Source organism: Clarias gariepinus, chromosome 10 (genome assembly GCF_024256425.1).
Source record: "Clarias gariepinus isolate MV-2021 ecotype Netherlands chromosome 10, CGAR_prim_01v2, whole genome shotgun sequence".
NCBI lineage: Eukaryota > Metazoa > Chordata > Actinopteri > Siluriformes > Clariidae > Clarias > Clarias gariepinus.
In genome coordinates, this window is record NC_071109.1 from 5857903 (window position 1) to 5872339 (window position 14437).

At 38.0% G+C, this 14437-nt stretch overlaps 1 protein-coding gene across 1 annotated transcript in view; it reads left to right on the forward strand.

Annotated features, from left to right (window-relative positions):
• Positions 1-438: 438 nt before the first annotated feature.
• rxfp1 (relaxin family peptide receptor 1) overlaps positions 439-14437 on the forward strand; it is a 64986-nt gene continuing 50987 nt past the window's right edge. Inside the window, exons 1-2 of the mRNA XM_053506206.1 lie at positions 439-481; positions 8173-8322. Of these exons, the coding sequence (XP_053362181.1) occupies positions 439-481; positions 8173-8322 (193 nt within the window). The remainder of the gene's footprint in view (positions 482-8172; positions 8323-14437) is intronic.

Here is a 14437-nt window from a genome sequence, read left to right on the forward strand (position 1 = left end):
ATAATGCCCATGCAGTGGACTGGCATCATGTCTAGGGTGAGTTCCTCCCTCTGTGTCAGGCCCCCAATATCTTTAAAAGTAAAAAATGATGGAATAAAACGTGAACTTTTGGTTATCTAATTGGACTACTCTCTCTCTCTCTCTCTCTCTCTCTCTCTCTCTCTCTCACTCTCTCTCTCCCTGTGTGTGTGCTTGGTGCGCGCCTCTAGTTGCACGCCACTGTCATCCATTCACACACACACCAGCGTCCTGTCCTCTCCTCTGCTCTCCTCCACGCTGACTGCGTGCACACGAGACGATTTCACCCCCTTCTCTCCGTTATTATCATCATCATTACTAATGGACTAACACACAGAGACCGACCTTAACCACACACCACTCTACACTTGGACTTTTTTCTCTTTTTTTCCAGTTCACATGGCGTTTGGAGCTGCAAGCATGCACATCTGTGTCCTCAGTGTCCTGTTGTGCGGAGTCTCAGGTGAGCTGATTTATAATAAAATCCTCAATTACATGCATAATTTATTAGGAATACATTAACTATACTATATTCTTTTAAAATAAAAATTAAATCATGCACAAATGGGGAAAAAAAAAAATCCAAGACTTTCCAAAGAGTTTTGTAATTTGGACACATAGGTCCATATCCATATGAAGGTCTCTTCTTATTCATCTTATTGTACTTTAATTATTATAATCAATTCTATTGTATAGGTTTGGAAAGAAAGCTTACATTTGCACTGTCTCAAGCTGATGTATTTATACTGTAAGGGGGCTTGTTAATAAAAATCCGTACGTTTAGGAGCCTGAGAAATATTTTCACAGCTAAGTGTCTGGTAAATACCTAATTATGGTGAATCTAATTATGAAATTTACACTCCAGAACAGGATAGGGTTTAAAAGGTCTTAAAATACACACCTTTTTTACTTTTAGTCCATCCATCCATCCATCTAGGAACCTCTGTAGTCCAACCAGGGACCGTGGAGGCCAGTGACCATTGTATCCACTCACATTTCACGACCGTGGTACAATCTCTGGTCAACATTCACACACTCATTCATTCAAAATGGAAACACCAATTAGCCAAGTACAGTACCTGGAGAAAACCCACCAACATCATAACCAAACTCCATAAACACAGACCCCAAGGTGGGACTCGAACTCAGACCCTGGAGGTGCAAGGTTAAACACTAAGCCACTATGCTGCCAAAATACTATATGGGGGCTTATTAACTAAAATGGGTGCGAATAGAAATATTTTTACAGCAAAATGTCTAGGAAAGTGTTATTTATGGTAAATTACAAATTATGATCTACCCAAAATTTACACTCACAGAATAGAATAGGGTTTAAAACATCAAAAAATACACAGCGCTTTACTTGTAGTAAGCATCATAGAAGTAGAAAAGCTTACAGCATGGATGTAAATTTACTTTAAGAACTTAATGTGTATCTATCTATATCCATGTGAACCATAATAAAAAAACATTTAGTGGATTTAACTAAAGATTAGATTAGAAAGGGGCTCAGTGGTGGGTGTTTCGCCTGCCATGCGGAAGGCCCGGGTTCGATTCCCAGCCAGTGTCCAAACCCCAGCCACTGGATGCAGTACCGGTCCCAAGCCCGGATAAAATGAGAGGGTAGCGTCAGGAAGGGCATCCGGTGTAAAAAAAACCTGTGCCGGGGCAGCCGAAAGACCAACAACAAACCAAGATTAGATTAGAATTAACATTAAATCCTCTGAGAGGTGAATTTAGTCAGATTGATGATATTATTACACTGTCAATGGGTGGGATCTATTAGACATCAAGTGAACAGTCAGTTTTTACAGTTAATGTGTTGGCAGCAGGAAGGATGAGAAAGCTGTGGATCTTTATGACTTTTGACTTTTTGCCAAATTGTAACGGTTAGACAACAAGATCAGAGCAACTCCATAAAAGCAGGTCTTCTGGGTTGTTTCTCGAATGCAGTTGTGAGTCCCTTCCAAAAGTGGTCCAAGGAAGAAGAACCGGTGGACTGGTGACAAGGTCATGAGCAAACCCACACCATAAACAATACTTTTTATGCTGGCATTAAACTCTCCTGTCCCTCAAATTATTGCAGTAGTTTTCCCACGCAGCACTCTTGTCCTGTATAGGTATCATGCACTGTTCTGTGTATTTGGCTTGTTTATTTATTGTCCTACACTCATCTCACACTGCGTGCTATTTGCTTTTTTTGACAGTATATTACTGTTTTGCATTTGACATTTTGTTCCAATGTACACAGTACAAGCAAGTAGGAATGACACTAAAACCCAGTCTGACTTTACAGTTAATAAAAAATATATATATATATAGTAGATACGTAGTGGTGTAGTGGTTAGCACTGTCGCCTTGCACCTCCAGGGTCAGGGTTCGATTCCCGTCTCTGTGTGTATGCAGTTTGCATGTTCTCCCCGTACTTGGTGGGTTTCCTCCAGGTACTCCGGTTTCCTCCCACAGTCCAAAAATATGCAGGTTAGGCTATTTGGTGTTCCCAAGTTGCCTGTAGTGTGTGAGTGTGTACAGTATGTGTGTGGGCCTTGCGATGGATTGGTACCCTATCCAGGGTGTACCCCGCCTCGTGCAAGATATAGATAGATGAGTGAGAGTGAGAGGATATGTAAGGAGGTACATAGAAATGCTAATAATTAATCAATAATACGTTCATTTCTGTTCAGAATTAATCCGAGTGAAAAGTAGTGACCCGTAATGTTTTACATTATACTGTATTTCTCCATTGCTAACATTAGCTTGGCTTATAGACCTGAAGAGGCCACGCAAGTAGTTCAGATCATGCCTTTTTTTTTTTTTAAAGGCTGTCCTTATCAAGTCAGGGTAGGCTACGGTCAGGTTCGAATGGTCAGCCTCCTAGACATCCCATTCCTTCATTGTCCAATCTATACCAGTCTCACGCACTGGACTTTACATCATGCTACCTCTTGCAACACTAGTATGGGCATTAGGTTAAAGGCCTTGGGCAAGGGCCAAACAGTGGTGGGGCTCAAACTGATCAGCAAATCAGAGCCTCAATCGTCTAAGCCACCAGTGCACAATGCATTGTATTTCTAAATGAGAACACAGAGACGAAAACAAAGCCTTTTTCCGAAAAAAAAAAGAAAAAAAAAGTGTATTTTGGTATTACAAATTATCAATAAATAATCAATAATTGCTTTTTATGTGTAAAAGTATTAGTTGAAAATGTATGAAAATTGCAACCCTAGTGGTAAAGCAGTATTTAAAAGGCAATGTTCAAAAACAGGTGACAAACAAGCACCAGTCAGAACTGTGAACTTACAGAACAGGAGCTGGATCAAAATCTGAACGACAACACCAAACAAAGTCAAGGGGTTCTATAGATGACTAAGCAGAAGGAAAAACAGGAAGAAAAAAAAACCTGAGAACAATCATTACACACAACGGAGAGGACTAATGATGAGACAGGACAGGGATTATAGCTGAGGACAGGTGGCAATGTAAACAAACATATGGGAATATGGAAATCATCACTTTATCATGGTGAACTGCGTTGTGCACTCGGAGCCTAGGTGTGCGGCACTCAGCATGAGGAGGCGAGACCGTGACACTAAGCAGCATTCTCTTCGTTATGACTGTTCCTGTTAGGTCGTGCTCCTGAATTTAGGTCATGCCACTTCTTCTTCTTTTTTTTTTTTTTTACTAAAGGCATATTCTAAGTTTGTCTGCTTTATTCTACTTCTAAATTCTAAGATAAAACTTTTAAAAAGGAACAATCAGGTTTAAGAAATCTGAATATGCAATCATACTGTACATGGTAATGATGAGTTATCATAAATTTCTAACTAAACCAATTAAAGAATCGATGACTGTATTGTGGTAATAAACACTTGCTATGTACAGTAGGCAGACATTTACATAGCCTTATCATAAACAAGTTCATGGCAATGTTGGGCTTACAGTGTATTTTACTCACACATCACAAAACACACATGGTTCCAAAACACTTTGATATTTTATGAAACACTGCAGTTTTACTCTCTTTCTGCACTTTTTTTTTCATGCATGCTGTTTTAGCTAATACAGAGGGAACGTCTTTTGAATTAAATCCGTCCTGGAGACGACTTCTTAAGGCAAAATTTCTTTTCGCAAAACACATTTTTTATAGGAAATAACGTAAATGCAAAAAACCTTAATTTATGATTTCTCTTGGCACTGGCTGCTTTAAAAACCAAACTGAAAGTGGATCCCTTTTCTTCTTGCTATTGTCCTTGATAACATTCTTGGCACCCATGATGTTACAGTTTATCTTTACAAAATCTAAATACAAATACAAAAAAATATATAAAGAAAACTTGCTTTGCATGGCTTTCCACTGAAGCAGACGAGTTCTCACCGAGATTCGGTTCAGCTTGATTCGTTTGCTCGTATTCTGAAAATATGCTCATATGTCGAGGCAAATTTCTTGCAAAATTTCAATTCTTAAAGTGAAAATTACAAACAAAATACGCAATGCTTATCCTGATTGAAACCCATTGGACCACAGCTCAACAACCCAAGCAAGGTTGCTACACCCTGGCCTCCAAACTCCCCAGATCCTATGGGATGGCGATGGACAATCGAGTTCAAACCACTGAGGTCCCACTCTGCAACCTCCAGAACCCAAAGGCTCTTGTGGCGTCATTCCCCAAGGGGCAAGAGCTGCCCAGGTGGCACAAGGGAAACCCAAAACCTGGGTGGTTATAATGACTTTTTTGTGTGTGTGTGCTGATTGCTACATTGTTTAATCAAAATTTGGTTTAATTTTTATCAATCAATGATCAATTACCCAGCCAAGACATGTCTTTCCAGCCGGTATTCCGAGTGGGTGGAAAAACACCCAATCTAGCAGCACTGCTTATTGCAAGAGAATTAAAGCAAGTTCACGTACTGATTGACAGCTGTGGGCTTTCCACCACTGACTCTGGCCTTCTCCGTTCGCTTAGAAGCATGAGCCTTGTTCCAAATCCTTTAGAAGGAAATATTTCAGCACTGCTGAGAGGTTGTTTGATGAGTCTGGGTCAAAGAAACCTTAGACAGCACCTTTTTGCTTTAAGATAAGATTTAGTGAATATTTATACCAAAAATTCTTTTTTTAAAAAGGAAAAATTACATACTGAAGGTTTACAAAAATAACAAAAAATATATTTTTACATTGGTCAATATAGTATTTTTTCACTAGGCATAGTAATTTTACATTTTGTAGCAGTAGCCCTGTGATTCGGGTTCAGGTTGTGCCTCAGGGTTTCCTTCAGGTATGCGATGTAAGACATGCGTTGTAAGCTGATTGGTTTTTCTAAATTGCCCGTAGTGTATAATTGGGTGTGTGAGTGAGTATGTGTGTAAGTGAGTGTGTGTGTGTTTGCACCCTGTGATGGGTTGGCACCCTTACTTGTGCCCTGAGTTCCTGAGAGTTAGGCTCCAGGTCCCTACCTAATTTATTTAGGTTGTATTAAAAGGTGAAAAAGATGTCCCTTATTGACGTTCTAACTGTTCCTTACTCCAAGGATTTAAAGAATGAGAGAAAACATCAGCTAAGCCTAGGCTTTGTTCCAAATCCATGAATGGTAGCTAGCATGGTGATAACTCTTAATATGCATCCTGGCTCAGTGCTCATACGATTAAAGAGCAGCCGATAGATTACAGGTAATGGTATAAGGTAATGTCTCAGTGTGACCCTTAATCTGTAAAAGTTTAGATTTGTTGTCACTTCAGGAATGTAAAAATCCGAAAGGCTGTTCAAGTTAAACCGGGACTTTTGATTGTACAGAATACCAAAACACAGTTATGAGATTAACTTTATTTCTCTATATAAAAGTTTTCTCAGTACGTCGGAGCCATGATCTGAGTGCCTGCTTCATGTCTGAAACCCTGGCCTCCCAGGAACTCCTTTAATGAGAAACATGTAAGGAATTCCTCGAGTTCCTGTAACATGCCAGCGATGTTGGAGAATGATGTACAGTTCCCACAGACAGGTATGTCTCGTTGTGATAAGTTATCCAATGATTTTCACGGATAAGGCGTTGCTGAATGTTAACGGAATCGATTGACCAATCCACCTGGGTTAGGATCATCATTCACAGACGTACAGACCACTTTAAGATCTGTGCACCATTCGAATGTTTTACTGCAGCTTGGAGGCTCATCGCTGTACTGCGCTTACTGTCTTCTGGAAAGTATTGATATTTACAAACCAAACTTAAATACAACCACACTGTAATAATACATTGCTAGTAGGGATGCACAACTCCAGGGCAATGTTTTAAGGATTTCCCATGCCGTAACACACTTCAGTCTCCGCACCACGACACCCTTAAACGGTGCACTCTTATGCTTCGCACTCTTCTTCTGGCATATGATTACTCACAGTCCTCCCACGTTCACAAATAAGTACAATTGCAGAGCAAATCACCGCCCTTATCTGCTTTCACGCTTCTGCTATACAGAGACAATTCGTCAAGCTGACAAGATTATGCGTCCCGAATGCTCCGCAGTCCTGCAAGTATAGAATTTTAATATTAGACCTATATACCCTGAATAACAAATGAAATATGAGATACGACCTAAGAGTCTGAAATTCTGGATAACGTGTTTTGTCAGGCCAACTTTACACAGTTGCTGAGGCGCTGGTGTCATATTCGGGACGAGTCCCCATCTCGGATCTAGTGTACCTGGGATACGTAGGCTCGGGTTCCGGCACACGACTGACCTCGAAAAAGCAGCTTTTGAGTATGAAGGAATAAAAGAATGAACGAATAAATGAACTTTACACAAGAAAGAGACAGCGAATGCTATGTTTGCATAGATTAGGTATTTAACTCAAATTTCTGGATGAGCCTTTCTGATGAATGAAGGAAAAATAACTCATATGCACTACATGGCTTTGAGGATTAGAACCAGATGAAACACGATACAGAAGAATGAAGTCAATTATATATTTTTTGCATCTAAACTTTTCCTTTTCTTGCACTTTTCTTTACTTTCAGTGACTTTCTTTCTATTTTTGTCATTACTTGACAAGCAGAGAGAGAGAAAGAATAAAAGAAGAGAAAGTCTCTTACTCTCTCGAGATGTATTTTTGTCTTTCTTTAACAATGCCTTCTATCTTATTATGGTCCTCCTCATCTCTAAGTGACTGTCTTTTAAATTAACTTAATTTCCAAATTAACCAGCTTTCTCTCTGTTTCTTTCCCTCGCATTCCTTTCTCTCTCTCTCTCTCTCTCTCTCTCTCTCTCTCTTTTTTTTTCTAGATTTTTATACTTCTTTCCCCTTTCTTTCTTGCTTTCTTCCTTTGTTCCTTTTACTCTTTCTCTCTCTCTTTCTTTATTTCTAGCTCTCTTTTTGCCTTATCTCCTCTCTCTCTCTCTTTCTCTCGCTCTCTTTTACTTCTTTTTCCCACACTCTCTCTTTCTGTCACTCTCTCAATCAATATCTATCTTGTAACCTCTCCTACAAACTCTCAAGCTGTATTGATCTTTTTGGCCTTTCTTTCCTCTCCCTCTCTATATTTCACTGAGTCTTTATCTATCTTTTATATATATATTATAAATCTGACTGTGTCTCCCTGTCTTGCTTTCTGACACTCGCAGTTTTTTCCATCTTCTCCATTTCAGTGTTCACCAGCCTGTTAAATAACAGTACATTTGCATCCCCAAAGCCGGAGTTCTATGGGGAAAGGGGAGTTGGAAAAAAACATTCAAAACGATAATCAAATCATCAGTTACAACACAATGTAACATCAGTTTATAAAATGCAATGCAGTACAACACACTACTCTACTCCACACCTATAGATCACGAAACACTACAACATTTGCTTATACAGTATATATAAAACTCTGATGAGTGCATTATGGTCGCAGGGGATTATATAGTGTAGAGAAATGAATAAAGGGAGTTTTTATTCTAATACGTGTGTTCTGTACAATCAAAAGTGCACAGGTTAGTGCTAATTTTAGGAGTATAATAGCATTGACGAGCACTGATTTTCACACTGGGCGGTCCTCAAAAAGTTGTGTGCGTGTGTGTAAACGTTGATAAAAAGAAACTATAATAAAAACATTGATTTTTTTATAGTTGTAAGTAAAACAAACTCTCTCTCTCTTTCTTTCTTTTAAACGGTCTGTCTCTCCGCAGTGGCTCTGACGGTGTTTAATGTGTCAGAAGAGCATGATCCGTGTCCTCTCGGTTATTTCCCCTGTGGGAATCTGAGCTCCTGCCTGCCGCAGCTGCTGCACTGTAACGGAGTCGACGACTGTGGAAACCAGGCAGACGAGGATAACTGTGGTGAGTTTTCACTATCCTGAGCTGCCTTCCACTACTGCTGCCGATCGGGTTTGGTTTTTCCCCAAAGGACTGTCCTGCTTCATTTCTTCCCCCTCTGATTCTTAACTGGAATTCCATCTGGATTTCTTGCCTCAACTCTCAATGTTCTCTTGTTGTTGTTGTTGTTGTTGTTGTTGTTGTTTTTATCTGCCCTACAATATACAGTATATGCTTTATTTATGGGTTTTTTAAACAGTACTGTGCAAAAGTCTTAGGCACCATATTATATTGCTGTACAAATTTTTCGATATATGTTTATCATGTCTGCATAATTATGTACAAAAACGTTCAGTTTTTTTTTTTTATAAATTAATAAATAAATAACATAACAGGAGAATATATTCATGGCTGTAAAGAAAAAATATATAGTACATAACAGACCAGTTTTCAGATGGAAACAAAAAACCTAATGTATGCTGCTGGGATTTGCATAAAAATAAAAAGTTACCATAAAAACTCAAATTCAAATTTTATTTGTCACATACACCATCACACACAGTACGATATGCAGTAAAATTCTTACACGACCGCCCGTGGCCTTATCTAAACTCATATTCTCCAGCAAGCTCAATAAAACCTAACAGCTGTTTTCTTATAAAACTGCACAAATCTTTATGTCTAAAACTCCTGATTTTAAGCAATAAGTTTTTACTCCAAATATTGACTGTTTTTTTTTCATTGCTCTTTATAAGTACTGTGCAAAAGTCTTAGGCACCATACAGTATTATATATAATTTTGTTATATATGTTGTTGTTACATACATATATATATATATATATATATATCTTTATGTACAAATCATTTGGTATTTCCACTTTATATATAAAATATCTCTGAAATATTTTAATTTATGATTTTTATTCTTTTCTAGGACATAATGATTTAGGAGCAGTCTCTTACAGATCAAGATAGCAAGATGACAAATGATAAAAGCTAATACTTGCGAAACAAAAAGCATGTCATTCGGTTTTCATTCACTGAGACTGGTCTGTTATTATGTCACTTAATAAGCCAACCACAAGCTCGGCTTAGTGACATTCGCTCCAACTGCATACAACAAAATAATAAAGCATTTAAATATAACCCGTGCAAACCTCAATGATAATATGCGTGCTATGTTTCTTTTATTGCACAAATCAAATCGTAAAAGCAGCCATATTGCTCCTGTTATGATGTCATTATGGCATAGTGAGTTCAGTTCTAAAGTAATAATGTGTATATGGAGAAAAAGTCCAGAAGTCTCAGTCAGAGTACAAAGGTGGCTTCCTATTCAGATGATATTATTCCACTGTGTATTATTGATAATATATATTTTTTTAAATAACCTTAAGTAAAGACAAATATATAATTTTTTAACATAATCTCCTTGGTTTTCAAAACTTTGTCCTCCTGTCACCAAGCTTTCATATTCCCTTATTAAAAAATGTTGTGCGCTGAGCTGCAAGCCATGAATGCACCTCTGTCTTCATTTCTTCATGAAGTGCATCCTCATCCTCATAGTGCTGCTTCATCAGGACTATATGGAGGATCCTTTAACACCTCATAACTCAGAGCGTCAACAGTGTGGGCGGAAGTATGCAGGCGTGCATCGTCACGCAAGATCACGACGCCCTTGGATATCACTCCTCTGTGTTTAGTCTTCAGCTAATCATTAAGCGTCTCACTGTAACTTAATTTTTGCTCACACTGCAATTACAAACAAACTGGTGTAACACGTTCACACCTGCACAGCGTTGACTCAAGGAGCCTTGAACAGAAAGCGCTGATAAGAAGCATCATTTTTTACTCACCATTTTTTTTTACCCCACTAGAATCTAGGAACTACACAATTAAACTGGCATAATTACCTAGAAGTCTGAAATAAATCATGGATAGAAAATACAGACTGTGGAAACATTATTTATAAAATAAATACATAACGTCTCCTGTATAGTTCCTGTTGCTGCATAAATCATACTGCTGAGTACAATCATGTTACATTTATAACTTGTCACATATGGCTTAATTAAAAACAAATCTTCCACCCTTATAATTTAGCAGCTTATAAAATAGCACTTGATTCAGCATGTAATAATATCTAGTGATAATTAAATATAATAAGATACATGCTGGATGTAGGGATCCAATTTAACCCTTAAAACTCAGAGCATTTTTACCCTTTTTTGTATTCCTATGTTTTTATTAATAAATATATATAGAGGGCTGGATTGTGCACCATACAGTAGATGGATCAGCCAGGACATTAGCGGCGGAACCTTTGTGTGCTGCGAGTTGTGGCTTTTAAATCCAGACTGAAAGCTCACTCCTTTTAACTGACTTCTACACCTACCACCTTTATCCCTTTTATTCTTTCTTTATGTTTTATTTTATTTTACCTTTTAGGTACTTTTATTCATTACTTATTTAAATGAAATATATTATATAATATATATTATGATTTCATCTAATTACTGTTTTTATTATCTGTCACTAACTGGTTTTATTTACTTTTTGCATAGTTGAGTTTCTGCTTTCATTTACTGTATGTTGTTTAATCCAGTTTTTTTTTTTTTTTCATTATTATTATTATTATTATCATTGTACAGCACTTTGGCCCACTTCGGTTGATTTTTAAATGTGCTATAAAAAATTTGATTTGCCTAGTGGGTCTTTTAGGATGGGCTCGTTTGTCTGGTGCATCCCCTGGGTGCTTGATCAGGTTTGGGATGTGGGGAGTTTGGAGTCTGGGTCTGGGGTCTTGGGCTCAGCTGGGCTCTGGGCATCAGAGGCTGTGATGAACTGGGTGTTCTGGTGTCCTTTAATAGTGCCCTTAAGTTGTTTTTTTTCTGAGATTTTTGCTACATTGGCTTTTGGTGGAATCGGATTGGACAGGCTGGGCTTTGGTCTCTGAGGACATGGTTGAGCTGAGGGTGCCCACGAACATGTCACCTGTTTACTGGAATGTAGTTAGTGATCAGTGTTGTTCAGTTCACATGTCAGTGTTATGGCTGATTGATGTAGTGTGTGTGTGTGTGTGTGCGTGTGTGTGTGTGAAACTATTTAAATATGACGAGCAAAAATGAGGTGGGAAAAAAGGTCACATTTTATAAAAATAATACCATGGACACATGATTATGTATTTTTATGGTAATTTACAGTATGGTTGTTTCTATGACCATAAATAAATGAATCAATAAGACCATTTTGGGAGTTCAACATTTTTCCGACATCATTCCATCTTCTGGTAAAAAGGTAACAATAACATTGGTTCTACATGACATATATGAACATCTAAATGCACATTTTGACGTCTGAACTTCACTTTGAATACAGTCTGTCTATCTATATATCCTTATTTCTCCATGAGAGTATTTTATAAAATACTAACCACACTTCCGTCTACACTTGAATGTTTAATACATTATGTCATAGTTTTTCCACAACCTCTGCTTAGTATTCACAGCAAAGCTCTTCAGATTGAACATGCAAATTCATGATAATGTAAGTTTTAAATCAGATTCAGAAGGTCATTGAGTAAATGACATCAATTTCTTGGATATTTTGCTGCAATCAAGTATAAACACCCAATAAAATTTCGGCTAATAGAATATACAGCCCAAATGAAAGCAAGGCAAATATTACATGCATTAATAGCTGACTAAATTGACTAAATGGATGGTCAAGAGTAGGTCTTTTACTATAATGACATTCACCGTCTTTGCTAATTCGTCTGAAATGTAGAAAGCCCGGATATTGCGATTAACTGATAAATATGCAGCAGCTCCTGCTTAAAACATTGAACCAGCATTAATGAAGAAGGAATAGTTTTGCAAAGTGAACCAGAAATGTCGCCGAGCCCCAGAGAGTATTTAAATGCTTAACTAACATTAAATTTTCAGCTCTGCTCACTTTATTAAACGCACTTATGTAAGCTGCATACAGAAGGCGGAGAGACGTGGATGATTCATACAGTATACTTTATTTCAGCTATTTTATAACGTCACATTTACATGCGTTTATTGTTGCATTTAAATTGCAATGTTATTTTAATTGCCCTTATATCAGGACAGGTATTAAGTTGCACAGGTTAGTTTTACAGAAATTTAGTTGATAAATAGCTTATTGTATTTAAATGCATTTAATTGAACCAGGAATATAAAAAAGTGCAAAACTCAAGTCACCTTAAATTCAATTTAATACCTAATTTGACATGACAGGTCACATATGTTGTACTGGCTAACATTAGACCTGGCTGACCTGGTCACAAACTGTCAAGACATGTACAGTGTAATTCCAGGGAATCAGAGTGACTGGTGAATAGATAAACAAACAGGTGATGTAAGAATAACCAGGCAGAAACCAGAAGTCATATCTTTCCATTTACAACTTCCAAACGGTAATGCGGGTTCTCACAACCTCTAAATGTCATATATGATTATAGCCTTTTATATTTCAAAATGCTGCAGCTGAAGTTGTTGTTGTTGTTGTTGCTAAGGGACCGTCCGTCACCGTGGACAAAATGCGTTTATGCTGTCGTCATTTTATCTACATAGATTTTTTTTTTTTTTTTCATTCCTATAAGCGCTGATTCTCAAGGGAACTTTTCGCTTATGGATAATTAGCAGGTGTTTCATAATAGCACACAGACCATTGGTATGCAGGTTCATCTGCTGAAAAGTTCACGTACTGTAATTGCATGCATCTTGAAGGATGCCTAAGCCTCAGTGGTGGCTGGTGAGTTTCAGAATAAGGAAAGCACATGTTTTATGGTAATGAAGAATACAGTAAGTGTGGGTTCTCTTGTATCTCTTTCTGTTTTATCTTTGTCAGTCTGTCCTCATTAGCAAGAGCATGAAAAGACTTTCCAAAATTCAGGCTGACAAAAGTAGCAGAGTTGGCTTGATTTCAATGAGAAGAATGTAATAAAGGCTAAATAAAGAAACAAATGCAAAAATATAGCAGAGCTTCATGTTAAGAACTTATTCATACATAAGATTTTGCAATTACAAAGAAAAAATAACACGTTGTATTAGTTAGGTAAAACAGTTCTGAAATATGCAACTGGTTGCCTCTCAAGCGTGCAGTTCTGAGCGTGCACTCTGTCAGACTGGATTTGAGGCGTTCAGGTTTGAGATGTCGGTCATGTTCTTTGCCGTTTCAGTGATTGGCAGTCGGTTATGAAGTTCCGCCAATTAAAGAGACTTCTTAAACATTGCACAGAGAAGCTGCGCATCCAAAAAAAGTGCAATGTTTGATACAAATAGTGTTCAAGACAAACAGAGACTTTTGATTGTACAGAATAACAAAACACAGTTATGAGAGTAAGAACTCACTTTATTTCTGTACATACATACAGTGGGGCAAAAAAGTATTCAGTCAGCCACCAATTGTGCAAGTTCTCCCACTTGAAAAGGTGAGAGAGGCCTGTAATTTTCATCAAAGGTATACCTCAACTATGAGAGACAAAATAAGAAAGTACATGTCCAGACCCGTCTAAAGTTTGCTAAAGAGCATTTGGATGATCCAGAAGAGGATTGGAAGAAAGTCATATGGTCAGATGAAACCATAATAGAGCTTTGTATTTGGAGGAGAAAGAATGCTGAGTTGCATCCAAAGAACACCATACCTACTGTGAAGCATGGGGGTGGAAACTTCATGCTTTGGGGCTGTTTTTCTGCAAAGGGACCAGGACGACTGATCCATGTAAAGGAAAGAATGAATGAGGCCATGTATCGTGAGATTTTGAGTGAAAACCTCCTTCCATCAGCAAGGGCATTGAAGATGAAACATGGCTGGATGTTTCCGCATGACAATGACCCAAACACACCGCCTGGGCAATGAAGGAGTGGCTTCGTAAGAAGCACTTCAAGGTCCTGGAGTGGCCTACCCAGTCTCCAGATCTCAACCCCATATAAAATCTTTGGCGGGAGTTGAAAGTCCATATTGCCCAGAGACAGCCCCAAAACATCAACAGGAATGGGCCAAAATACCAGCAAGTGTATGAAAACCTTGTAAAGACTCAGAAAAACGTTTGACCTCTGTCATTGCCAACAAAGGATATATAACATAGTATTGGGATGAAATTTTGTTATTGAC